Here is a 25767-nt window from a genome sequence, read left to right as displayed (position 1 = left end):
TTATTTGTCAAGTGCTACATAGTTGAAAGCTACTCCCCGAAGCATTAGGTCTAGTAATCTAATTGGACAAATGTTCACATCTATTTCATAACAGACAGCTTGGGCAGGAGAGGATGAATTTTTAAGGGCAGAGGAGTTGATCTGGCTCAGAATGTATAAGATTTCTTTTTTATTTTTCACTTTCAGCAGGTCTTGGAGGTGATTATTTTCAAGAAGGCTTCTAGGTTTCCAATACTTTATTTGTAAAACTAATAAAACATTAACATGAGGTTTTAACTTTACTTACATCTACATCAGCCAGTGTCATTTTCTGGGGTAATTTAACATACATACAAACAGAGGCCCTTGCAGAGATATTCTTGCTTCTCCTCCTGCACTTCCCTCTTCCTTCACACCACCCCCAAGATGCGAGCAACCCACCAGCTGCAGGGCATGATCAGCCGGCAAGCAGACCGGCAGCCTTGGTAGTTATAAGGCCACGGGTAATATCCCAGGAGAGGCTCACAGATCCGCTGGCAATGTGTGTAGCTCCGCCGGCACTCAATGCAGCAGACTCCTTCATGGTCTAGCCGTGGGTCAAAGGTCATCCCTTCACCCCCTTCCAGCTGCTGAAAGTTGAAATATAACAAGCACAGTTTTTCAGTGGTATATTTCATCATGTATCATAAAATAGCAAGAATTCACCATGAGCATAATTCACAGATTCAGTTGCTCTTAAATTGGATTTCAAAGAGGATGTAGCTGACCTCTAGATTCCAGCCTGATCTTTAGAAGTATAATACTGAAACTGATTTACTTGTTTTCAGCCACTCAAGCCTTATTCGGTTGTACACTTAAGTGAGGAATGCAATGGGAAAGTAGTCCTATTACAGCAGCAGGTGCTGAGAAAGTCAGTGTAACTTCTTAATAGTGAAATGTGAGTGGTGATTGGGGAAACGGGCCTTGGGCAAGCAGCATGGGCATAGAACAGTGATGGCCAAACTTGGCCCTCCAGCTGTTTGGGGACTACAACTCCCACCATCCCTAGCTAACAGGACCAGTGGTCAGGGATGATGGCAATTGTAGTCCCAAAACAGCTGGAGGGCCAGGTTTGGCCATCACTGGCGTAGAGGGTCTCTTTGATGGTGACTAGAACATTATGCAACCCGCCTCCCAATAATTGAGTTTCCTTTAAATTAGCAGATCAGTGCAGTTTCCCATTGACTGAGTTTCTTCAATTTAACACAGCAAATGCTTTCAGCTACTGACTACTGCTTACAGAGAGGTAGTTATAGTAGAACTGAGAGAAAATGGATGATCAGGAGAGAGGAAGTTGGGGGTGAAGCACAGAGGGGAAACCAGGGCAACATTTACCCTTCTGAAGTTGATCTCAGCTTTCCAGGGTCCTTGGATAAGGAGGGCAGCAGTGATATGGAGAAACATCTGGTTAAGCCAGGCACCCCCAAACTGCGGCCCCCCAGATGTTTTGGCCTACAACTCCCATGATCCCTAGCTAACAGGGCCAGTGGTCAGGGATGATGGGAATTGTAGTCCAAAACAGCTGGAGGGCCGAAGTTTGGGGGTGCCTGGGTTAAGCCATCGGAAGAAAAAGGAGTGGCTGGTGAGGATGATAAAGAATTATAATCATCACAACTCATGGATTCAAGGTGTGGAAGATGGTCTTGCAGAGGATAGTGGGATCTGTTTCCTCCTGGCATGGATTAATAGCTGCTGTCTCTTTCTGACAGGGAGGGGGCCTCCAGGACCTGGAGAAGGCACCTGCCTGGCAATGCCTTTCCTAAGGACATTGTTATTCACCTTGTAGAGGAATCTTGATCTCTCAGATGGCGTCTCCCGCAGCCCCAGCACCTTCACTGAATGTGACCAGGGGTTATCCCAGGCATGGCCAAACTTGGCCCTCCAGCTGTTTTGGGACTACGATTCCCATCATCCCTGACCACTGGTCCTGTTAGCTAGGGGTGGTGGGAGTTGTAGTCCCAAAACAGCTGGAGGGCCAAGTTTGGCCATGCCTGGGTTATGTTGTTGGCTAGTATTTGTTTTCCTGGCAGGTGTTCATCTTTGCTCTTTGCTGACTTGGTTAATCTTATTTTTTAAAAGAAATAGTGAAAGAACTATGAAGAGAATGCATATCATGTTACCACAAATAGGCTGCCTTTTCACTTGCCAACTGCATTTTTGTCAGTATCTTCTGTTATCTGACAGAAAACGCAATTTATTATTAATTAATATAATGCGCTAATTTTTATCTTGTATCCCCCCTTAAACTCAAACCACTGAGATTAACTTTTGAGGACTGTACAGGATTATTGCAATAACTGGCACAGTTGGCTTTTTGCCAAGAGCTTCCTGTGGAAACTAGGTCCACCATACACTTCAGTCAGGCTGCTGCATGTGAAAGACTGGTGGAAAGGCGGGTCCAATACTGAAATCCCTAGAGGCGTTTCACCTCAGTTTTCTGTTCCAAGACCCCGAGAATGAGCTAGTTCTGCCGTGGTCCCCTCATGCATCCTGGTCAGCTATCAGATGCTGGTTTTTCATATTCCTGCCTCTTGGTTAGTGTGTCAGATTCCAGAGATGCCTTTGTGTGTGGACAGGTATAGGAGGGAAGGCCCCTTCTCACATGCTCTGCCCAGCCATCGAGGGGAAAACATGGAGCACCTTGGGCAGAGCTACAGAGTTTGGCCCTGATCCTTGCTCTTGTGCTGTCTTCCCTTTTCTCTTGTTGCTTACAAGCACCCAGATGCAGTCCATGTCCTTCCAGGAACCAATTATGGGGTGTTTCATTTTTTTGCCTACTGTAAACAGATGCTCCCTCCTTGTCATGCAGAAGGCTCAGCAATGTATTTTTCATCGGAAATACAATCCTACTAACTGCACAGAGTAGAAACCTCGGCTCACCTAAGTCAGTGACTGGCTGACCGCTCTCTCCTGGCTCAACTGTTTGGTCAGGACCAGAAGATGGAAGAATGAGGCGGTTTCAGAACGCCCCGTTCTGTAGAAGCGCCTGGGGAGATGCACATTGACCAAGAGTGCAGATGTATTCCATTGCTAACAAATACTCACATGGTAAGGATTGTCTGGGTTAAAGGCTGGCTGGGTGTCCTGCTCAGAAGTCCGGGTAGCGTTAGACTGCCATCTACGCTGCTGAGTCCGCTGGGTGGTTCGTGGCCTCGTATTCACCTCTTCAGCAGCTGCGTTGGACTGATCCAGAGCCAAGTTTGACTGAGCTTGGCGTGCTTTCCGCGTAGCTTCTCTCTTTTTTCTCCGCCCGACTGCAGACAGACATTGGGGTACATGACTCATTTAAATAGGTTCAGCTAAGCGCTGGTTGAAAGAACCCACTAGGCTAAAGGAGTTGAAATTCAATTACTTCCTTTGTCCAGCAATGTACGAGAGAGTTCTTTACACGGGTGCATCACGCATAACAGCTGCATCTCTAAACAACAGATCAAGTGCCTCTGCACCACTGGGGAGGCTGGAGGGGCTCCAAATCCCGACGACAGCAGAAAAATAGTTTGTCTTTTTTCTACACTAAAAAGTGCCAAATGTAACCTTTCCTCATAGGGTCTATGTGGCTCTCAGAACAGATGGCACTGGGCTGGATAGCCAAGGGCTCTGATTCAGTATAAGCCAGGAGACTGCCTTGTCTGGCTCTAGGATCTCCTCAGGCCTCCCCCAGAATGAAATTAATTTGGATGGGCAAAGGTGGCTCAAGTCTAGGATTTAAAGGAACTGGGTGCACTCTGTTAAATAGATGTTACCTTTTGGATAGGATGGGCGAAGCCAGAATATCTGTAGATCTCCACAGAGCTCTAAAATTTTGGGACTCAGAAAATTTTTGTTCTTTATGGGTTGACCTGCAGTGACCCATATTAGCGAATTTTCAGCAAATTTAGCTGGCATAATTTCACCTTCCTGTAAAAGGAGATAAACAAATCTGTTAATTTGACAAAAGGTATTGTCACAGTGGCCGGAGTGGACTACTTCAGAGTAACGACGCTACGCAGCTCTGCATTTTATTCTTTTATTGGTGCTGCGTATTTACAGTGCTCAAGTCATTGCTATTTACACGGAGCGATGTTGTCAGTCGGTTTCAGAACCTCCTAATGGCTTTTGGCGCGTCTTTCTCCAACACAAAAGCTTTGGCAGACCCATCCTCTTGCCCCTCCTCTTCCTGCGTAATTCTGGAGTTGGGGGGATGGGTCTTCCCCCCTTACTTGCCCCTTCCTGTCCCACCTGGGACCCTGGCTCCTCTACCTTGCCTGAGCCTCGGACACGACTTCCTGCTTCCCCACTGGAATCGGAACTCTCCCTGCTTTCCCCTTTGCTCGGGGACGGGCTTGAACTCAGGAGGGGAGGGACTTCGCGATATCCCCTGTCCCTCACATCCACCCCCCTCCCAAGCTCTCCTTCACCCCTCCCCAGGCCCCCCCCATGTGTCGGTGACGACTGGAAGCCTAAAAACTCGGTGCTCTCCGAGCCCGTTGGTGTGAACACCTCCCCCCAGTCCTGCGAGCCCCCCCCTTCCGCCTGGGAGGACGGGAATCCCAAAAAGTCCGTGGCGTCAGAGCTGGTGGGGGTAAAAATGTTTTGCCAATCTGCTCCTTCCTCTGACTGGGTGGATCTTGGCGACACCCATACCTCATCCTCTGGTTCCTCAAACTCCGCTTCCCAGCGCCATGGTGAGCTGTTCTCCCGTGCCTCCTCCTCCTCCCCCTCCCTTTCCATGTGCCAGGGCTTGGGTCTGTGGGGAAAGAGGGCGTGAAATTCTTCCACCAAGAATTCCTCCTGTATCTGAGTGGCGGGAACCCATTCATTCTGGGACGGTGGAGCATCCTCCCATGCCATGAGGTACTCCAGGCCCCCCACCCCCCACCTTGAATCCAGGATGGCCGTGGCCTCATTGAGTTGCTCCCTGCTTTCCCTCTCCCCCCCTCCCTCGGGGGTTTGTTCGCTGTCTCTGAGCCTGCTGCTTTCCCTGTACGGCGACAGCAGCGATCTATGAAACACTGGATGCACCCTCATGTCCTCTGGCAGTGCCAGCCTGTATGCCACCGGGTTGACCTGTTGCGTGACCGTGAAGGGGCCCAGCCATTTGGGTGCCAGCTTTTTGCACCTCCCTCTGGTGGGAAGGCCCTCCGAGGACAACCACACCTTGTCCCCCACCCTGATGACCTCCCCTTGTCGCCTGTGGCGATCTGCCCCCTTTTTGTACGCTTCCTTGGCCCTCTCCAAGTGTTCTCTGAGCTGCTGGTGCACCGTCTCCAGTTCCTCTGCCCAATCCTCAGCCTGTGGGCCCTCCTCCTCCTCCTCCCTCTCCCTCTCTGGGAAAGATCTGAGGTCGCGCCCGTAATTGGCCTTAAAGGGCGACACCCCTGTGGAGACGTGCACTGCATTGTTGTAGGCAAATTCTGCTAGTGGCAAGCGATCCACCCAGTCCGTTTGCCGCTGGCTGACGTAGCATCTCAGGTACTGCTGCAGAATGGCGTTGACCCTCTCCGCTTGTCCGTTGGTCTGCGGGTGTCTAGCCGTCGACAAGCTGACCTCCACCTGCAGGAGGTTCATGAGCCGCCGCCAGAACCTGGAAACAAATTGGCGGCCACGATCCGAAATAACCCTTAAAGGTAATCCATGCAGTCTGAAAATGTGATCAACAAACAGTTTGGCTGTCTCTTCTGCCGAGACTGCCCTGGCACACGGTATAAAGTGACACATTTTGGACATGAGGTCCACCACCACCAACACTGCAGTCTTACCCCTGGACGAAGGCAGATCTGTGATGAAGTCCATGGACACCACTTCCCACGGCCTGTGTGGTGTGGCTAAGGGCTCCAGCAACCCTGGTGGCGCTGCTCTGACCACCTTCGCCCGCTGGCAGGTGGTACAGCCCCTTACATAGTCTCGAACATCTTCCCTCACCCCTGGCCACCAGAAGTGTCTCATGACTAGGTGAGTGGTCTTGTCCCTTCCAAAATGCCCCGCTGTAGGGTTGTCGTGCATCTGCTTGAGGACCGTACGTCGAAGCTGGGTGGTGGGTAGGTACAGCGCACCCTTGTAGAAAAGCAGCCCTCTGCGTTCTGCAAAGTCTTTTGCCTGCTCCCTCCCCCCTCTCAGTTCTCTGAAGATGCGGTTGGCAAATTCATCCGCTGCCGTCAGTGCTGTGAGTTCTGCCTCGCTCACCACTGCTGCTCCGCAGGACCATGCCGACGGGGGGAAAATGTGCCTTGGGGCTGGTGGCGCCTCCTCCTCCATGTACTCTGGCTTGCGGGAGAGGGCATCCGCCCTGACATTCTGCTCTCCTGGGATGTAGTGTATGGAGAAGTTGAAGTTCGAGAAGAACTCCGCCCACCGTATCTGCCGCTGGTTGAGCACCCTGGCAGTTCTCCAGAACTCCAGGTTCTTGTGGTCTGTGCACACCTGGATGGGGTGCTTGGCGCCCACCAGGAAGTGTCTCCAGTGCTGGAACGCCGCGTGGATCGCAAGAAGTTCCCGATCAAAAACTGTGTAGTTTCGCTCGGGCTGGGTCAACTTCCTGGAGAAGAAGGCACAGGGTCTCCACTCTCTGTTGGCGTCCAGTTGCAACAAAATGGCGCCCACAGCCTTATCAGAAGCATCTGTTTCAATGCGTAGGGGCGCGTCCTGAACCACGTGGAACAGGTTCTGGTCTGAGGCGAACACCCTCTTGAGGCTTTCGAACGCTGCTTGCGCCTCTGGTGTCCACCTGAACTTCTGCTTGCCTCTCAGGCAGTCAGTGATGGGAGCCGTAACTCGAGAGAAGTTCTTGATGAACTTCCTGTAGAAGTTGGCAAAGCCTAGTAGGCGTTGGGCATCTTTGCGCGTCCTGGGGCTGTGCCAGTCCAGGATGGTCTGCACCTTGTCCTTGTCCATTGCCAGCCCCTTGTCTGACAGCTTGTAGCCCAGGAAGTCCACCTCCTTGGTGTGAAACTTGCACTTCTCCAGCTTCACATACAGGTGGTTCTCCTTCAGGCGCTGTAACACCTCCCTGACGTCCTTCACGTGCTGCACTGGGTCGTTGGAGTAAATAAGGATGTCATCCAGAAAGACCAAGCATTTCCTGAAGAGTAGGGACCCCAGGACGTGGTGCATGAAGGCCTGGAAGCATGCTGAGCCCCCTTGCAACCCGAAGGGCATCACCAGATATTCAAAAGAGCCCAGAGGCGTGAACATCGTGGTTTTCCACTCATCGCCTTCCCGGATCCTGATCAAGTTGTACGCCCCCCTCAGGTCTAGCTTGGTGAAAATCTTGCCTCTGCGTGCCGCTGTCAGGAGATCATCCACTCTGGGCATGGGGAAAGCCACTGGCTCTGTCACCGAATTCAGCCGTCTAAAATCCACCACAAGACGGCGCTGTTGCGTGTCTTTCTTGTCCACCCAGAAGACCGGGCTGCCCCCTGCTGCCTTGCTTTCTCTGATGAACCCCCGCTTGAGGTTCTTGTCGATAAAAGCGCGCAGATCCTCCAGTTCCTGGTCTGACATGGCGTACAGCTTGGCTGGGGGTATAGTTGCCCCAGGCACCAGGTTGATCTGGCAGTCAAAAGGCCTGTGTGGGGGCAGGTGGTCGGACTCCGCTTCACTGAAGACCTCCTGCAGGTCCCAGTATGGTTTGGGTATCGCCTCACCCCCTTTGACGTGCATGGTGGCCACCGTGGCTATTGGAGGCCCCTCCCCTGGTTGGTGCTGCATGCAATGTTCCAGGCAAAAGTCCGATCCAAAAGTGATGCATCTCTGATGCCAACTTATGGAGGGGTCGTGGCGCGCCAGCCAGCTCATGCCCAAAACGATTGGGGGGTCTGAGATGGTGGTGACGTTGAATGCCAGTGTCTCTGAGTGCCTTCCAACCGTCATTCTCATGGGGGGGGTTTGATGAGTGATGGCCCCTCCCAGCAGCTCTCTGCCGTCAATGGTTGCCACGTGCAGAGGAAAATCCAGCTGCAGAAGCTGGATCTGGTGCTCTTCTGCAAAGTTTCTCGAGAAGAAGTTGGCTGAGGCACCACTGTCAATTAGGGCGAGGACCGTCAATGGATAGCCATTTGGGAGCGTGAGCGTCACTTCTAGAACCACTCCTGCTCTGGGAGGGGTGGGCTGGCTCTGCTCCTCTCTGTGCGGGTGGGTGGGCTGGGGCTGTTGTCTGCTGACTGTGCCTGGCTGCCGCCCCTTGTCTCCTGCAGCCAGGCTTTCCCGTTTCCCTGCTGTGGTGCTGCGTCAGTGGGGGAGGGCACAACCGTTCCCGCCTTTCCTTGCCACTCCCTGCGATGTGGGCAGTCTCTGACGAGATGCTGGGGGGAGTTGCAGAGAAAGCAATTCCCACCCCTTCCCTCCTTGCGTCTTGGCGCCGCTGGGGTTTGAAAAGCCCGCGCGCGCGCGCTATCAATCTGCATGGGTTCCTGGTCCTGACTGGCCCCAGGCGTGGCTTGAAAGGGTTGTTGAGGGAGTGGCTTCTCCTGCGACCGTGGGAACCAAGCCCGCTTTGCGCGCGTTGCTTGCTTGTCGCTCCATCTGGATTCCTGCCTCACCCCCACCGCCAGAGCCGCTTTGCTCAGTTGATCCATATTACTGGGCTTTGGACCTCTCGAGAGCTCATCCTTCACCTCCTCATGCAACCCCAAGTAAAACGCCGCTTGCATTGGGGCAGACTCCAGATCCCACCCCAATCTGTGCACCAGCATGGTGAATTTCGCCCAATACGCGCGAACTGTCATATTTCCTTGGCGTAAATTATGAAGTTCCTCCTTAGTCTGGTCCATATGACTATCGGACGAATACATCGTTTTCAAACCTTCTAGAAATAGTTTGACATTCTTCATGCAAGGATTCCTTGTTGCAATTAACGGTCTTAGCCACTCCCTGGCCGCCCCTGTAAGGTGCTCCACAATAAACGCTACTCTGTGCTCATCATCAGGGAACTCATCGTGGTGCAGCTCAAGAGCATACACAATCTCAGTCTCAAAGCCCTGAAACTCCTTCGGGTCTCCATTGAACTTGCTTACTAGGGTCCCGGCTCTCCTTCCTGGCAGCACTTGGACTTGGGGTGCCCCTCCCGCCTTGTTTTTCTCTGCATCCAGCTTGTTTTGGAGGTCTACCGCCACCGCCCTTAAATGCTGCTCTTTTTCCTGGAGCTCTCTCACCTGTTCCGCAAGTTGTAGCCGGTCGTCCTGGACCTTCTTAGTCTCCTCTTTAGCTGCCTTCAATTCTCCCTGCGCCTGCAGCGACAGCTGTTGCAGTTCTAGCTGGGCTTGCTCAGCGATCTGCCGCCACTTCTCCGCCTCTGACACGCTCATCCCGGCAACTCCAAAGTAGCCCAAAAATGATTAGGAGGTTGCTGTCACAGTGGCCGGAGTGGACTACTTCAGAGTAACGACGCTACGCAGCTCTGCATTTTATTCTTTTATTGGTGCTGCGTATTTACAGTGCTCAAGTCATTGCTATTTACACGGAGCGATGTTGTCAGTCGGTTTCAGAACCTCCTAATGGCTTTTGGCGCGTCTTTCTCCAACACAAAAGCTTTGGCAGACCCATCCTCTTGCCCCTCCTCTTCCTGCGTAATTCTGGAGTTGGGGGGATGGGTCTTCCCCCCTTACTTGCCCCTTCCTGTCCCACCTGGGACCCTGGCTCCTCTACCTTGCCTGAGCCTCGGACACGACTTCCTGCTTCCCCACTGGAATCGGAACTCTCCCTGCTTTCCCCTTTGCTCGGGGACGGGCTTGAACTCAGGAGGGGAGGGACTTCGCGATATCCCCTGTCCCTCACAGGTATGGTATGTGTTGCATGTGAAATTGGGTGCTAATAATAGTCAAGGATTCAGCAAAGAAAGAACATTTCAGGTTACTTTCATTCTTTCCAATTTCAGTTCCATTTGAGATTAGCTGTTACCAGGAGCTGGTCTTATTAGGTTTAAGGGAAAGAGTGAAATTGGCTTCACTTTTTTAAAAAGACACTTTAAAACATTTTTAAAGGGTGTTTTCTTGGCGGGATTATTAACTGTTTAGGGATCCCTCAAGTGCGTAAAAGCTATGACAACGTGTGTTCTGGCTGCAGTAATGATGAAGTTATTCAGTCATGGAAGATTTTGGGTGCCATCATGATGCTATCACCTCCATAGTATCCTGCAGGTTGAAAAATCAATTTGCACACATCTCCGACCAAGAATCTTGCACACACTACATGGCTGTTAGTTATGTGCTTCTCTCACTTACTCCCTGGAACAACTTGAATTATGAATTTTGCTTTTCTGTCTAGAATTATGTGCACTGTTTCTAGAAGACAGAAACCTCAGGACTGAGTGTTCATGAGGAGCTCAGTTCAGCTGGAATTCTGTGCATGCCCCAGAACTGTGAGGGAGATTAGGCAGTGGAAGCCCCTGCACTGCAAGTCAGCACGGATCCAGGCATACATATATATATATATATATATATATATATATATATATATATATATACACACACACACACACACACACACACACACACACACACACAAAAAAAAAATAACATACAAATAAATCTTACAATTCATAACCTTTTCTAAACAGCTTTGGATGACTTTCCCCAAACCCTCCCATCTGAATTTCAGTTCTAATCATCTTTGACCGTTTTCAAAATTTAAACTTAGTCAACTTTTTACACTATAACATCCTAAAACTTAACCTACATCCTACAGTCACACCAAAAGCCTAAGCGCACGAATCCAGGCATATATATGGCAGACAGAAGCATTCGGCTGAGATGATTCCCCCAGCCCAGGGCCAGGAAATCATCTCATGTGGATGAATGGGAGCTGGCTGGGCTGGCAAGGTGTCCCAAGAAACTCTATTTTCAAAGAAAAACTCAGAATAAAATTAAAGGCAACCAGGTGCCGGGAAAGAGGCACTTTTGCTAGCCACTCTGGTGGGGGTTCTGGGTCCCACAGTTAAGGGAAGACCTTAATGGGAGCAAACACAACCTGGTGCTGGATTAAAGGAGGCCACAATTTTATTGATTACAGTGCAACAGGCTTGGCATCGCCACTGGACATTCACCCACATGATCAACTGCCACGCTTTGCTGCCTTTGGACAACGGGTGTTGACCATTTGTTGAGGCTGACCATGGCAGGAACTGCTTCTGGTGAACCTCCTCTGGTCACTGGTGGGGGGCACTGTAGCCCGTCAGCCTCTGTGCTGAGCCTTTGCTCAGAAATCGCCACCCTCCACGATCCTGGAAGAGGCGGGGGGAGAACGCCTGGGGCCAGACGCCAAAGGGGCAGCATACCCTCCAACATTTCTCAGATGAAAATGTCCCTATTTTCATCTGAGGAATGTTGGGTGGTATGCTGGTGTTTGAAAGCACAAATGCACAGGATGGGTAATTCAGTCAACCTAACGCCTTTGCAGAAACACTAAACTTTCCTCGTTTCATGACTCTTCTGACTGTCTCTGTTACTTTAGTGTTGCATTTCAACAATTTTTGCACTTACAGCAGAAGAAAAGCACAGGATTATATCCTGTCTTGGTGCACATTTCATTGTAGTAGATATTGAATATAAAATGGCCAATTAAACTAGCATTTGCAAAAACCAGAAAGTGGTTTATTTCCAGTAGGAGGTAATTTGGTTTTCTGGAGTCCACTCCACCCCCACCTCCGCATCCATTCAGTTATTTTTATTTCTAAAAAGCTTTCACAGATTATTTTTATTATTATTTTAAAATGGCAAAAGAAGGGGATAAAACCTTTTTTAAAAATATCACTAGCTAGAGAGCCTAGGAGCCAGTTACAAAATCAATAATGGCATTGTGCAAACAACTTGGCTAAATAAAAACTGATCTAGTGTGTGGTACTTAAAGTGATCTCAGAGGGCAATCTGAATTTTATCCTCTGCTTCCATTTTAGTGTTTCCTGCAGTGCAACTACAGAATAGCAGCTCTCTTGTGTAAAAAATAATAATATTTGGATTCTTTCAAGTTTCTAGTTCAATCAGTGCCATTTTCCAACACTGCTTTGAAGATGAGAATGAAAAGACCTCCAGGGGGCACTTCCAAACGAAGGCTCTCTCTCTTTAACTTGCACTGCAAGCTTTGGGTCAATATAATTGCTTTCACTGAACAAGACTTTTAATCAGAGCTATCATATTAGCTTAACAGTGGAACTGGAAGCTGTATCCAGTCCAAACCAAATCTTTCACAGTATCATAAAATGGATCTCTAGGGTGATTAAACCTAACCTCATATTCTGAGGTTCCAATGCACACTATGCACCTCATATTCTCACTAAAATTTAAACCATTCCTAATTGGTGCATCCTAAAGAAACTTCTGACTACCCAGTTCCCTCAGTGGCAGGAAACAATTCCCCCTGCAACGCTTCTCTCTCATGCCTTCCATGCCAAAAGCTCTCTCATTTGCTCAGTCCCCCCCCCCTGCAGTTTTCCTACTGGCCATAAGCATAGCTGCCAAGTTATCCCTTTTTTAAAGGGATTTTCCATTATGCTGAATAGGCTTCCTCGCGAGAAAAGGGAAAACTTGGCAGCTATGGCCATAAGGCTCCAAGGACATCATTAATGAAGGAGGTCATCTTCAGCCAGCTGGGTCTTGGCTCAACTAGGCTCAGCTGAGGTCAAGTCCCCAACCCTGGCTCAGCCCAAGAAACACTTGCTCGGCTGGGGCCCAAAAAGAGACGTTCTGGGGGTGCAATGCAGGTGGGACCAGGGATTGCGCTGGGGCTCAGGTGGATCCTAAGCCTGTTCAACTTGGTCATGTAACCTGGCACAGAATTGTTTTAAAGACTTGTTTTCCTTCTGTCAGGCTTGGGCAAAGCAGCAACAGAACTGGCCGGGCTTCAGGGTGAAGGAAGAGGATCCTGGTGAGGGGTTCAGCTGGGAGTGGGTCACCCGGGAGCAAGCTGGGGATGGGGAAGGAGAGGTGGGGTTACAGAGGATAATGAGGGGACAGAGGCCAGTGCACAGGAAGCCGAGCAGCGGGACCCAGACCCAGAGAGGCCCCCCTCCCCACAAACAGCGGGTGGGACACTCCAGGAAGCAGAGGCAGGTCAGAGTCTGCAACCTAGTTCACTAGCTGGCCAGGTAGGGAAGGAGGCCTGCAATTTCTCAGCTGGGGCAAGCAGAGAGCAGGTGAGGGTCAGACACAGTGTCCGAAGGCAGCAGAGGGAGCTGCTTTCTCTGCTCAACTGCCATGTTGAGGGACCTCGCCTGGGATTAGCCTTGGACCTTCCCAGGTTTCTACTTTGAGAATGACGGCTGAACTACTATCTTGGCTTCCTTGGACTTGGACTGACTCTCTGCTGTGTTTCCTGATCTTTGGGCTTGGCTTGTGTGCATTGGCTTCTGGACTTGGGACTTCATCTTGGCACACTGTCTGCAGGTGGGCCAGGGGATTAGGACCCAGCAGTCCCACTCTGCAGAGAGGGCTTTGGATCTGGTGTAAATTTAGATGGGCTTCCCTTGCACTGACTTGCTTCACGGCAGCTTCTTGTGCGTAGGATCAGAGCCAGCCTGCCCACTGGTCCAGAGACCAACTGCAGAGCCCGGCAATGCGTTTGCTTCTTTTGGTGTTTCAAGCCATGCCATACAGGCACAGTCCTGCTGCTGGCAAGGATCAGCCTGCTTCCAAGGCAAACAAGCCAAGGCACGGAGGAGGAGGAGGAGGAAGGGGGCTCAGGCTGCCCTGGGTGCCTGCCCAGTCCTGTCTGCTGCCAGGCAGAAGCTGAGAGGAACCAAGAGGACAGCTCAAGCCCCTCCTGTGCACCGTTACAGAAGGGGGGGGCAGAGCTGGCTCATCCATTAGTCAGGGCGAAGCAGCTGCTCCAGGCAGCAGAAGCTTAAGAGAAAGCTCCCCACCTGCCCCACCACTTCTGCCGCCTCTGGACCCCCCCCCCAACTTGCCAAGTTCAGCCAGAGGTGGGTGTTCTGCAAGGTCTTGGTGCTTGTCTTCTCCACTCCAGGGGGGGGGGGTGGAACAAGTAGCAACACCTCATTCCAGAGGCGTTCTGGTGGCGGGGGGGGGGGCAGGAGGCAGCACATTTCCCTTTCGCCTCAGGTGGTGAAATGGGATGGGCCACCCTTGAGGGGGAGCACCTCTAAGCGCCAGTCCCAAGGCCTTTCACTGAGCACCTCTCCTGGAATATGCCAGGCAGCAGCAGCAGAGCTTAGCCCAAAAGGGAGGAGCACCTTCAAGAGCAGCCCAAACCTTCCCAAACCTTCCCAGCTGCTTTTTGGTGTTTTCACACTTCCCCTCACACTTCCCATCACAAAGCCTTTCTAAATCCCTTGCACTTGACAAGCCTTCAAACATAGCTGTGTCGTCAGTGTAAGCATATTTTTGGTGACTACCTACCAGATCCAAAGAAAGTCTCTCTTTGATCATTGCACTGACTTCAGGGATGTGAGATTTAGCTTGGGCTTTAATGTAGCATTTTTCTCCTCCAGAAAAACGAATTCCACTTACGCCCTAGAAAGACAGACATTTATGTTATTAACATAAATGGTTGAGGTGCCCACCTAACTGCTGCAAGATACAAAAGTGCTTTTAACATAAAATGATTTGCTTCCCACTAAAAAAGACCCAAAGTTATTCACTACCAAGTAAAAAGTACAGTAATAAAATAGTATTTTAAAAGATTTAACAATGCAATTATATCCCCAGTACTCTCGTATAAAAGTACCTACTTCAACCTTACACCTCCAGCAAATATTACTAGCCCCTCTATACATCTTAGCCAATTTTGACGGGGTGAGATGCCCCCCACCCCCCACCCACCCCATATCCCCAGTACTCTCAAATGACCAGGAAAATGAAGACTTTCCAGGAACCAAAATATTGACAAGGGAGGTCTCCCTAGAGATAGCATTCCACAAACAGTCAGCTACTTCAGAGAAGGCATTTCCTCTCAACATAGAAGGGCCTCAGGGTCTGGGAATCATAGAATCATAGAATAGAATCATAGAACCAGTGTTATATGTTCACACATTCTTGTCACAGTTAACATTCAAACAGCCACATTTTGCACTAGCTGTTATTTCCAAACCACCTTAAAAGGCAGTCCCATGTACAACACATTGCAGTAGCCTAACCTGGAGGTTATCAGAGCAAAGGCCATTACAGCTGGCTATTCCCATCTAGATAGGGCTGCAGTCAGGCTTCCAGCCCAAGCTGGTAGAAGGCCCTCAGTGCCACTCAGGCCACTTGTGTCTCCAATGACATGACTGGATCCAGGAGTAGCTCCAAGCGGTGAACCTGCTTCTTCCAAGGGAGTGTAACCCCATCCAGAACTAATCTTGCTCATCTGGGCACAGGAACCGCCCCCTCACAATGTCTTAAGTCTTAGCTGGACTGAGCGTCAGTTGTTGGTTCTCATCCAGTCCATTAGCAAGGTCAGGCACTGTTCCAGCACAGCAGTGCCCTGTTCTCCGTGCTCACAGTCTTCACAGAAGGATTCAATGGTCAGTGGTATCATAGGCCATTGGAGAGGCCAAGGAGAATAATCAGAGACGCTTTTACCTCCCCCCTCCCCAGCATTTTTGATTAAGTGCTCAGAGGTTCTATTTACAATCAAGTGGCATATAATTTTTGTTAAATGATTTTTTGAAAATTCTGTACATGGCAGCCAAGGTGGACCCCAACTGAAATGAACAGTGAGCCTAATAAATAATTTCCATGTCCATCGGAGAGTTCTTCTCTCTTCTTCCCCACCCACTGCTGCCTTGGTGCTTTCACTCCAAATGCAACCTGAGGGGAATGCCACTGGTTTGCCAGGCCTGGGAGCCAAGCCAAGAGTGGGCTGCAACAATGACTTAGAATGGAAGGCAAGAGGTGGAGGGGTGTGTGTCAAATTTTGGCATCATACAGGGCACTGCTGAAATTTGAAAGCCCAAACTTCACCACTGCTTCCTCCATTCCTTCTTGGGATACTCCCCCCTCCAAAAAAAATTCAGCCAACCATACTTACATTCTGAAAATCGTGAACTTCAATAGCCTCTTCCCCACCACCTCCAGTTTTAAAGGTTTCCAGGTTGTTCCCAGGATCTATTTCCATTGACACCTCTTGTGCCTTCCCATTAATACTCATCATGTAATGGATATTGTAGACCTAGGATTGAAAAGGGGGGGAAAGACTTTGGTAGAAACCTAACTAACTAGATCTGGTATCAAAGACTACAGGTTAGATGTTCTACTAGGATGGCTCTCAAAATGTTATCGTCCCAAAACTCATGATGCGTCAAATCCTCACTTGCTATTCTTGTCTGTACTGAGAGATGGTGATTTGAATGTGAAGGGGTTTTCTTTGGCTTCATTGTCATGGTCAGATCCTGGTGAGGTTTAGATAGCCAGTTACCATTTCATCTGCGAGAAAGATAACTCTGCCTGCTTTCCAGCCATTAGAATGGTTCACCCCTAGATGCTGATGAAATCCAAGGGCCAAAAAGTTTCAGGATGCAAGGCAGGCCCTCCTGCTGAAGTCTTAATCACACTATGGAATATGCAGATTACTACCAACTTCTATGACCTTAAAATGTTTTCAAGAGGTAACAGAAAGGCAATGTCCAATTATAGTAAAGCTAAATAAGTTAAATTCAAGGCTGACAGATACCTTCTATGGTCCTTGATGCCCAGTTGCATCATGTGAGTGATGTCTTAGTGCACCCTCTGGGACCTTTTATGCCTTGGGCACTTGCCCAAGGTTTAGGGCAAAGGCTTAGGGTTGTGGGAAACCATTATGGCCTTCTCCAACCTGGTATCCTCCAGGTGTTTTGGACTAAAACTCCCAATATGGTGGCTGGGACTGAAGGGCGTTGTAGTCCTAAATATCTACATGGCACTATGTTGGGGAAGGCTGTCCATGTGCAAGTAAAAGGCTCCATCTGCCCCATAATGGTTTTCTGCAATGTGGCACAAAATTATATGTGCAAACTGTCCAAGAAGATTGGTACTCCTGCTATTGGGCTGCATCTTTTTTTTTTTTTAACCATCTTTGGACTCAGCCAATATGGCCAACTATCGCCCAGTCTCAAATCTCCCATTCTTGGGCAAGGTGATTGAGTGGGTGGTTGCTGAACAACTCCAGGCATGCCTGGAAGAAGCGGACCATTTGGATCCCTTCCAGTCGGGATTCAGGCCTCATCATGGGACTGAAACTGCCTTGGTCACACTGGCTAATGATCTCTGGCGGGCTAGGGACAAAGGTGAGAGCTGTTTCCTAGTCCTGCTGGATCTCTCAGTGGCTTTTTACACCATCGACCATAACATCCTTGTGGACTGTCTAGAGGAGCTGGGAGCTGGGGGCACTGTTATACAGTGGTTCCGCTCTTTCCTCCTGGTCCGTGTTCAGAAAGTGGTGTTGGGGGATGAGTGTTCAGACCCCTGGGCTCTCACTTGTGGGGTGCCTCAGGGCTCAGTCCTCTCCCCCATGCTTTTTAACATCTATATGAAGCCACTGGGAGAGATCATCAGGGGGTTTGGGCTGGGTGTTCATCAGTATGCAGATGATACCCAGCTCTACCTCTCCTTTAAATCAGAACCAGTGAAGACAGTGAAGGTCCTGTGTGAGTGCCTGGAGGCGGTTGGAGGATGGATGGTGGCTAACAGATTGAGGTTGAATCCTGACAAGACAGAAGTACTGTTTTGGGGGGACGGGATGGGCAGGTGTGGAGGACTACTTGGTCCTGAATGGGGTAACTGTGCCCCTGAAGGACCAGGTGCGCAGCCTGGGAGTCATTTTGGACTCACAGCTGTCCATGGAGGCACAGGTCAATTCTGTGTCCAGGGCAGCTGTCTATCAGCTCCATCTGGTACGCAGGCTGAGACCCTACCTGCCTGTGGACTGTCTCACCAGAGTGGTGCATGCTCTAGTTATCTCTCGCTTGGTCTACTGCAATGTGCTCTACGTGGGGCTACCTTTGAAGGTGACCTGGAAACTACAACTAATCCAGAATGTGGCAGCTAGACTGGTGACTGGGAGTGGCTGCCGAGACCATGAACACCAGTCCTGAAAGACCTGCATTGGCTCCCGGGTCTGAGCACATTTCTGAGCACAATTCAAAGCGTTGGTGCTGACCTTTAAAGCCCTAAACAGCCTTGACCCAGTATACCTGAAGGAGCGTCTCCACCCCCATCATTCAACCCGGACACTGAGGTCCAGTGCCGAGGGCCTTCTGGCAGTTCCCTCTCTGCAAGAAGTGAGGTTACAGGGAACCAGGCAGAGGGCCTTCTCGGTGGTGGTGCCTGTCCTGTGGAATGCCCTCCCACCAGATGTCAAAGAGATAAACAACTATCTGACTTCTAGAAGACATCTGAAGGCAGCCCTGTTTAGGGAAGTTTTTAATGTTTGATGTTTTACTGTGTTTTTAATATTCTGTTGGAAGCTGCCCAGAGTGGCTGGGGAGGCCCGGCTAAATGGGTGGTGTATAAGTAATAAACTTCTTCTTCTTCTTCTTCTTCTTCTTCTTCTTCTTCTTCTTCTTCTTCTTCTTCTTCAGCCTGAAGAATACCCCCCCCCCCAACCTACACGCCAAGTTTGAGGGGAAATGTTGTTTTAAAGAACTCCTTCTGGGACTCTGTTTCAGTTTTAGTGCTTTTAAAACATTAACTGATAAGAAAGGGTTAAAGCAGGACATCTAAATATCAAAGTTTGCCATTATAAACCTGGCACAAATTATTTAAATGTCAGGATATATGTGTGGTTGGAATTACTGCCTGGGCTCTTTTGGGAGGAAGGATGGGATATAAATTCAATGAAATAAAAAAAATTGGCACCTGGATGCTGCTGGATGCTAGATTTCAAAATGTTTCTTTTGCCATTTCATCCAGTTATCCATGTGGGATAAATCAGCCTCATACAACCAACATGCTTAACTCTATTCTTGCATGAAGGGGTTAAGACCATAGAGTAAGCTGTCCTTCCAGGCTTAGCTAGGTCACTCTCCCTCACCTTGGGAAAAAGGACTACAGTGGTACCTCTACTTACAAATGTTTCTACTTACGAATGGAGCTCTGTCCACCATCTTGGATGCAGTTTAGATAGGATTTTTTCTACTTACAAATTTTTAGATAGGGTTGCTTCTACTTACGATTTTTTTCTCCCAATGCATTCCTATGGGATTCAACTTACAATTTTTTTCGACTTACGAATGTGCGTTTGGAACGCATTAAATTTGTAAGTAGAGGTACCACTGTACCAAACACTTTGCTCTCTCTCTCCCACCATATGAAACCTACCAGTAAGGAGGTCTTAACTGGATGCTCCAAGCTTAGGCTGTGTGGCTTAAACCAGTGTTTCTCAACCTTTTTTGGGCCACAGCACACTTGTTCCGTGAAAAAAATCACGAGGCACACCACCATTAAAAAAGTTAAAAAATTTAACTCTGTGCCGCCCTATATTGACTATAATTATGACTGTAAGAAACACTTGCCAATTGCTGTGTTGGTTGCAATCTCCTGTAATAAGGCTTCACAAGCCGTCCGGTGGGTCAGTGTTGTGTATTGGCGGCCGCCAGGCTTGTTTGCATTGAGCTTTGGGAAAGAGGAGGAGAAATATTGCTTTCCGGCGGGTTAGTGCTGATTATTGGCGGCCGCCAGGCACGTGACAATGCAAATCGCCCTTCTCGTCGCCGCACACCAGCCAGAACAGTGGTTGAGAAACGCTGGCTTAAACAAGCCGCCTTTGTGTTTCCACTGTATATATATTTAGAAATTCACAACTTTGGAACTTAAGCTAAACTTCCTGTATTTTCTTGATGCTGTATGGAAAAGCACAAGAGCCTCCAAAGAGCTGTAAGTAAACTATTTTCACTTACCAAATGTATGGTCTCTTTGTTTGCTAAGGGAAGTGGGGAACTTAGAAGGGGACATTCTAATTTCCACTCTTTACTTGGCTGCATATTTTCCGATTTTAAATCTCTGCTAGGGCTCACTTACCAAAAAGTATTTTTCCCAAACTTGGGTCAAGGCATCCAAGAAATTCTATTATACCTACCGGTAGTATTTTTCTTTTAACCAAAATATACAAAATTAAAGTCAACAATCCAAACATTTCTAGAGATCCTACTTACTTTAATGTGGAACGCCAGGCCTAGAATGGAGAAAGGGGACCGTGGTGAATTGTGAGCAATTGTGCTTGGATTGTATCTGCTGCGTGCAGATATATCACTTATTTATTTTAATTCCTAGTAGCACCTTCTATTCTGCTATGGCTGTAAAAGAGCAGCAGAGAAGAAATCTCCATGCCAGAATGAGAGGAAATAAAATATCTAAAGACCTTGGCAAACTCCCAGGAAGAAATCTTAAGGCAGTTTGTGTTTCTTATTGAAACTTTGCTGGCTGAATTGTAAATGAAACCTGACAGAATAAGGGACATCTCTGTGTTCAAAACGGAAACATTCGGATCTGGAGTTTTAAAACTGCAGCTTTGTCCACAACACATTGCTGGAGACTAATAATTAAAGCACAAGATCTGCCTTATATACCACAGAAACTCTTGTTGAATTATGTTGTGAATTAGAGGCACAGTAAATAAGGCTCAAAGGGCGTGAGTGGCATTGTGGTCTCTAAACCACAGAGCCTAGGGCTTGCCGATCAGAAGGTTGGCGGTTCAAATGCCCATGATGGGGTGAGCTCCCATTGCTCTGTCCCAGCTCCTGCCAACCTAGCAGTTTGAAAGCATACCAGTGCAAGTAGATAAATAGGTACTGGTCCAGCGGGAAGGTAACCGGTGTTTCCGTGTGCTGCTCTGGTTTGAAAGCACGTCAAAGTGCAAGTAGATAAATAGGTACTGCTCCAGCGGGAAGGTAAACGACGTTTCCATGAGCTGCTCTGGTTTTGGTGTTCCATTGCACCAGAAGCAGCTTAGTCATGCTGGCCACATGACCCAGAAAACTGTCTGCAGACAAACACCGGTTCCCTCGGCCTGTAAAGTGAGATGAGCCCCAGAGTCGTCTGCGACTGGACTTAACTGTCAGGGGTCCTTTACGTTTAAATAAGGTGCCCTAGAAGACACTCTAAAGAAGCCACCCAGTGCAGCACATTTGCCACAGCTACCAGATGGTAACAATAGACCCGAGTTTTCCATTCAGCCTACCCTCCATAGCAGCTATGGGGGCTTTGGCCCCCACAATAAAATATTTGAGGGGACTGAGTCCCCCAAAGTGGACGAGAATTCCATTCAGATAGTGTGTGTGCACTGTGTCATGTGATTGATTCTGCAGGGCTTAAGTGGGCCCCCACAATATTTTATTCAAGCTGGCACCCCTGCTACCCTCTGATTATCAACAAGTTTATTCACTTGGAGAATGAAGGATAACAGACAATTTCCAAAACAAAATTTAAAAAATCCTTCAGCAGTCACGAAATTAAAAGATGCCTGCTTCTTGGGAGAAAAGCAATGACAAACCTAGACAAAGGTCCGTATAGTTAAAGCTATGGTTTTCCCAGTAATGATGTATGGAAGTGAGAGCTGGACCATAAAGAAGGCTGATCGCCGAAGAATTGATGCTTTTGAATTTTGGTGCTGGAGGAGACTCTTGAGAGTCCCATGGATTGCAAGGAGATCAAACCTATCCGTTCTTAAGGAAATCAGCCCTGAGTGCTCACTGGAAGGACAGATTGTGAAGCTGAGGCTCCAATACTTTGGCCACCTCATGAGAAGGGAAGACTCCCTGGAAAAGACCCTGATGTTGGGAAAGATGGAGGGCACAAGGAGAAGGGGACGACAGAGGACGAGATGGCTGGACAGTGTTCTTGAAGCTACAAACATGAGTTTGACCAAACTACGGGAGGCAGAGGAAGACAGGAGTGCCTGGCGTGCTATGGTCCATGGGATCACGAAGAGTCGGACACAACTAGACAACTAACAGGGCCGGCTCTATGTAGCCCCCTGGTGATGCGGTGCGCCAGGGCACCGGGCCAGTAGGCCGGGCGCCGCGCGGCGAAGCCGCGCGGAAACCATGCTGCGCCCTGCGAGGGCAGGGGCGCCAGAGCGATCTCCGCCCCTCAGCGCCAGGGCGCATGATCTGCTCGAGACTGCCCTGATGACTAAACAACAACAACAAAAGTTTGTCATAGGTATGAGCTTTCGTGTGCATGCACACTTTTTCAGATACTTAGTTGGTCTCTAAGGTGCTACTGGTTTTTTTTTTTGTTTGGTTTTTTTTTACTACGTCAGACCAACACGGCTACCTACCTGTAACTAGACAATTTCCAGTGCAGGGTCTGGTTCCACAACTGCTGCTTGTCTTGCATTTTCTTCACACATGAAAAGGTACCAGCATCACATTTACGGATCCTGGCCCCTGAAATGGATCCTAGAAGCACACAGAGTACAGTCCAAGACCTGGCCTTGTTTAAAAAACCAGGTGTCTCCTGCACACAGTCCTTATTTCCTAGAATGGTTTGGGGCACTGTGGGGAGAGCAGCTTAGGGGTGCGTTGGTAGCTTCAGACACTGTTGGTGAATATGGTTAACTTTCATTCATGGCCCAGTCAGAGGTAGCCCTGAGCCCAATGTATCTGATCCAAACAAAATCCAAACAAATCCCTCATTTCTCACCTCTTTGTCAGTCACCTTCCAATAGTAAAAGGCTCCCATGGCCCCCAAGAGTAGGAGGATGGCTCCACCGATAAGCACCATGGCTCCAATCCTGAGCAGCCGCCTTGTACTAGAGGGTTTTGCCATCACAGCTGAGTATGCCTACAGCAGGGTGGGAAGCAAAGGGACTTAAATGAGAGAGGGCAGAGGCCATGCCAAGGCTCCCCATTCGGAGGACGAGCCACGGAGGTTCATATGGGGCACACAAAGCCTTTGCTCAGAGTGAGCCACAATTCCGTCCAGCCCTCTTAAAAATTACAGCAAAAGTACCAAGCAGTCAAGGAAGGGGGTATTTTGAATTTGGGGTGTGCACATGCAGGTCTACACAAGGCTGAGAGAAAAGAAAGAGGGCAGAGGCTCGCATCCAGGAGGATAGGGAGAGGTCAAAGGCTTGTCCACACTGGAGCAAAATGTGGATTTGTGCCTGTCTGCTGTCCATTAGTGGGGGAGGGGTTTGGGTTCAATTATGGCCATTTCAGACTTCCTAAGGTTGAAAAACTCCTCATTAGAGGGGGAAAGTCCAGGGTGTGGAGGACATCATGTGGACACCCCTACATTAATGGGGAGACAGGCAGGTGCAAACCTACCTATTGTCCAGATTTCTACCTACCAGCCCTCCTGTAAGGGAAATGCTCCACTTCCAAACATCTTAATATGATATAAGAAATGAGATACCTGTGCATACACCCACCCACCCAGTAAACCCCTTAGAGGACTGGCCTTTCTGCTTCCAAGGAGAGGTGACAAGTGGAAAGGGAAAAGAGGCACTGGCGTGTTCTGCCATTTGCCACGATGGGTTGATGTTCAAGTTCCATGTATTTCATGAATATTGGATTCAAATCCCACCTCAGCTGTGAACTTACGACATGGCCTTGGGCCAGTCCCTCCATTCTTTCTAGGCAATCTGTTGTGCAGTACAATCTTGAGTAGAAGAAGAAGAGTTTGGATTTGATATCCCGCTTTATCACTCCCCTTCAGGAGTCTCCAAGCGGCTAACATTCTCCTTTCCCCTCCTCTCCCACAACAAACACTCTGTGAGGTGAGTGGGGCTGAGAGGTCCCCAAGGTCACCCAGCAGCTGCATGTGGAGGAGTAGGGATGCGAACCCGGTTCACTAGATTACAAGTCTACCGCTCTTAACCACTACGCCACACTGGCATACTGTATTTATCTGGAAGTAGCAGCTTTACAAAGGGGTAACTGTGTGCTGGGGGTGGGGGTGGGGAGAGAGACGAGCAGCACCTTCCGTTACCATATTTGAAGAAGTACCAAATCCTGTCCCTGGAAGCCATTTTTCCTGGTAGCCTGTTTCCCTCCTAAAGAGCTACTGACGTATGTCTCTGCTCAGGTATGCAGCGAAATGGGCTCCTTCCCTGGCACAGAGCCTTCCTGGCTGTTGAGGTGGTTCTGTGGAATGTTGGCTGCCTGAACATCACAGGCACCTGGTACAGATTGATTGTATCCTGTCAGCTTGGACTTCTGTGATGTTCTCTTGTGGGCCTGCCGCAGAAGATGGCTGTGGCTGCAACACTGGGTGAAGAAGCTGCATGTGAAGCAAGTGGCCACCAGTAGACCATGGAGTGGAGCTTCACCCCATTGCTGTGGGAACATCTGTCCTTCCAGAGTTGTACTGGCTGCCTACTCACTACGGGGCTCAGTTCAAGGTTTTGCCAATGCCCTGATGCCCTTTGCAAAGTGACACAGGATGGGGCCTCTGGAAGGCAATTAAAGTTCCATCTTTTTCAGGTGGGCATTTGATGGAGGACTTAGATTAGATTTGGCTCCTTTTAGTCCTTTGCTGAACTGCTTGGTTGCATGGGTTTTCTAAATGTGTTTTCGTGTGCTGCTCTGAGATGCTTCTGGATAAGGGATGGTATAAAAATAATAGAGAAATGATTCACAATGATCAAGAAAACTAAGCTCTGAAGAAATCCCTTGCTGGATCAGACCCAGTTCCAGGTTGTCCAGCACCTTACCCAAATCAGCTTTTCCAGCATGTTCTTTTCTTTTCCACTAATGACTGCTGGTTCCCCACATCCTTGTGCTTTGATCCTGACGTCCAGCTGAAGGTCCATGGGGCCACGGAGGGGGGGGAATGGGGGAGAGATCTGAATCCCACAGGGTGGAATGTAGGTGCAGCACCATCATTTGGGAGGTGTGCGTGTGGGAGCTTGTATTTTGATGCTGGTGGGCCTTTGGGTGCAGTGCAGACCCAAGTTAACTAGCTTGCTGTAGTATTTGGAGCAGAGGTTTGCCTGTCCTGGCTGTGTCAGAGAGGTTCCAACTAAAACTAGACTTTCTTCCACCTGGCCAGTTGCCCAATCAGCCAACTGTGCGCCAGGTATTTTTTCTGATTTGCATTGGTCTTTTTTGGGGGGGGGGGCAGGCCAGAAGTGCCTTAGCCGATGCACTTTGCACAAGAACTGCCTGGAGCATTATTCAGTGCCAAAATGGAGTGGGGGGGGGGAGTAGAAAGAGGAAGAAGTGAATCGGGTTCCTAAGTGAGCGACCCTCCTTCCCTTTTCCCCAAGAAGCAGAAGAAGAGACCCCCTGTCAGTTTTTGCCATTGTGTGAGACTTCTGAGGAAAGACCCCCCCCCAGCTCCTTGGCCAGGGGAGGGAGAGAACAGTTGGCTTTCTCTTCCCGGGAAAGAAAGTCCCGTCCCGTCCCGTCCCGCCCCCGCCCCCTGCATTCCCCCCCCCCCCGAGCCCTCCGAAATCGCCAGACAGTGCTCCGTCTGTAAGGTAGAAGCAGGACTTTTTGCCAAAGGAAAAAGTTTCCGCCAGCCAAGGGGGCAGAAGGGGAGCGGAGAGCCGTACTCACGGGGGGCATCGGGGCGGGCTCCGCGTCCTCCGGCTCGGCCAGGGCGATGGGCACCTTCTCCAGCCTCTCGGCCATCCTTTCCGCGTCTCGGGCGGCTCTGCCTGCGGCTCCTGCGGGAACCTCGACAGCACCGGCGCGCAGGGAGGCGGCGCATCTGGCAAGGGGCGTTTCCAGAGGGTAGAAAAGGGGCGCTTGGGGTCTTTAGGTTTCTAAACTAAACTTTTTTATATATTTTTTTTTTTAAAAAAAAACCACCTCCCCAGCCTGTTGAATCCAGCTGTGCCACAGGAACATACGTGGTCTCATAAGCAGGAGCTGTCAAAGTTTCCGCAGAACGTGAGGAATTGTTCCAAAACTGTGTC

The 25767-nt window shown here is 49.4% G+C and overlaps 1 protein-coding gene across 2 annotated transcripts; it reads right to left on the bottom strand.

The window, feature by feature from the left end:
- Positions 1 to 221: 221 nt before the first annotated feature.
- On the bottom strand, positions 222 to 25767 carry CNMD (chondromodulin). Of its 2 annotated transcripts, none has more exons than XM_035101312.3 (7): positions 25406 to 25767; positions 22545 to 22685; positions 15955 to 16095; positions 14343 to 14456; positions 3762 to 3915; positions 3064 to 3272; positions 222 to 608 (listed from the first exon to the last, which is right to left on the bottom strand). In XM_035101312.3, exons 1-7 carry the CDS (start codon positions 25478 to 25480, stop codon positions 390 to 392), a joined length of 1053 nt encoding a protein of 350 aa, XP_034957203.2. In that variant the 5' UTR covers positions 25481 to 25767; the 3' UTR covers positions 222 to 389. The 2 variants fall into 2 exon arrangements, with proteins under 2 accessions (XP_034957203.2, XP_088531064.1); XM_088674938.1 differs by lacking the exon at positions 25406 to 25767 and adding an exon at positions 23835 to 24414.

Source organism: Zootoca vivipara, chromosome 8, assembly GCF_965207765.1.
Source record: "Zootoca vivipara chromosome 8, rZooViv2.hap1.1, whole genome shotgun sequence".
Lineage (NCBI taxonomy): Eukaryota > Metazoa > Chordata > Lepidosauria > Squamata > Lacertidae > Zootoca > Zootoca vivipara.
Note: the sequence above shows the minus strand (reverse complement) of the source record. Positions and strands in the feature narration are given on the sequence as shown.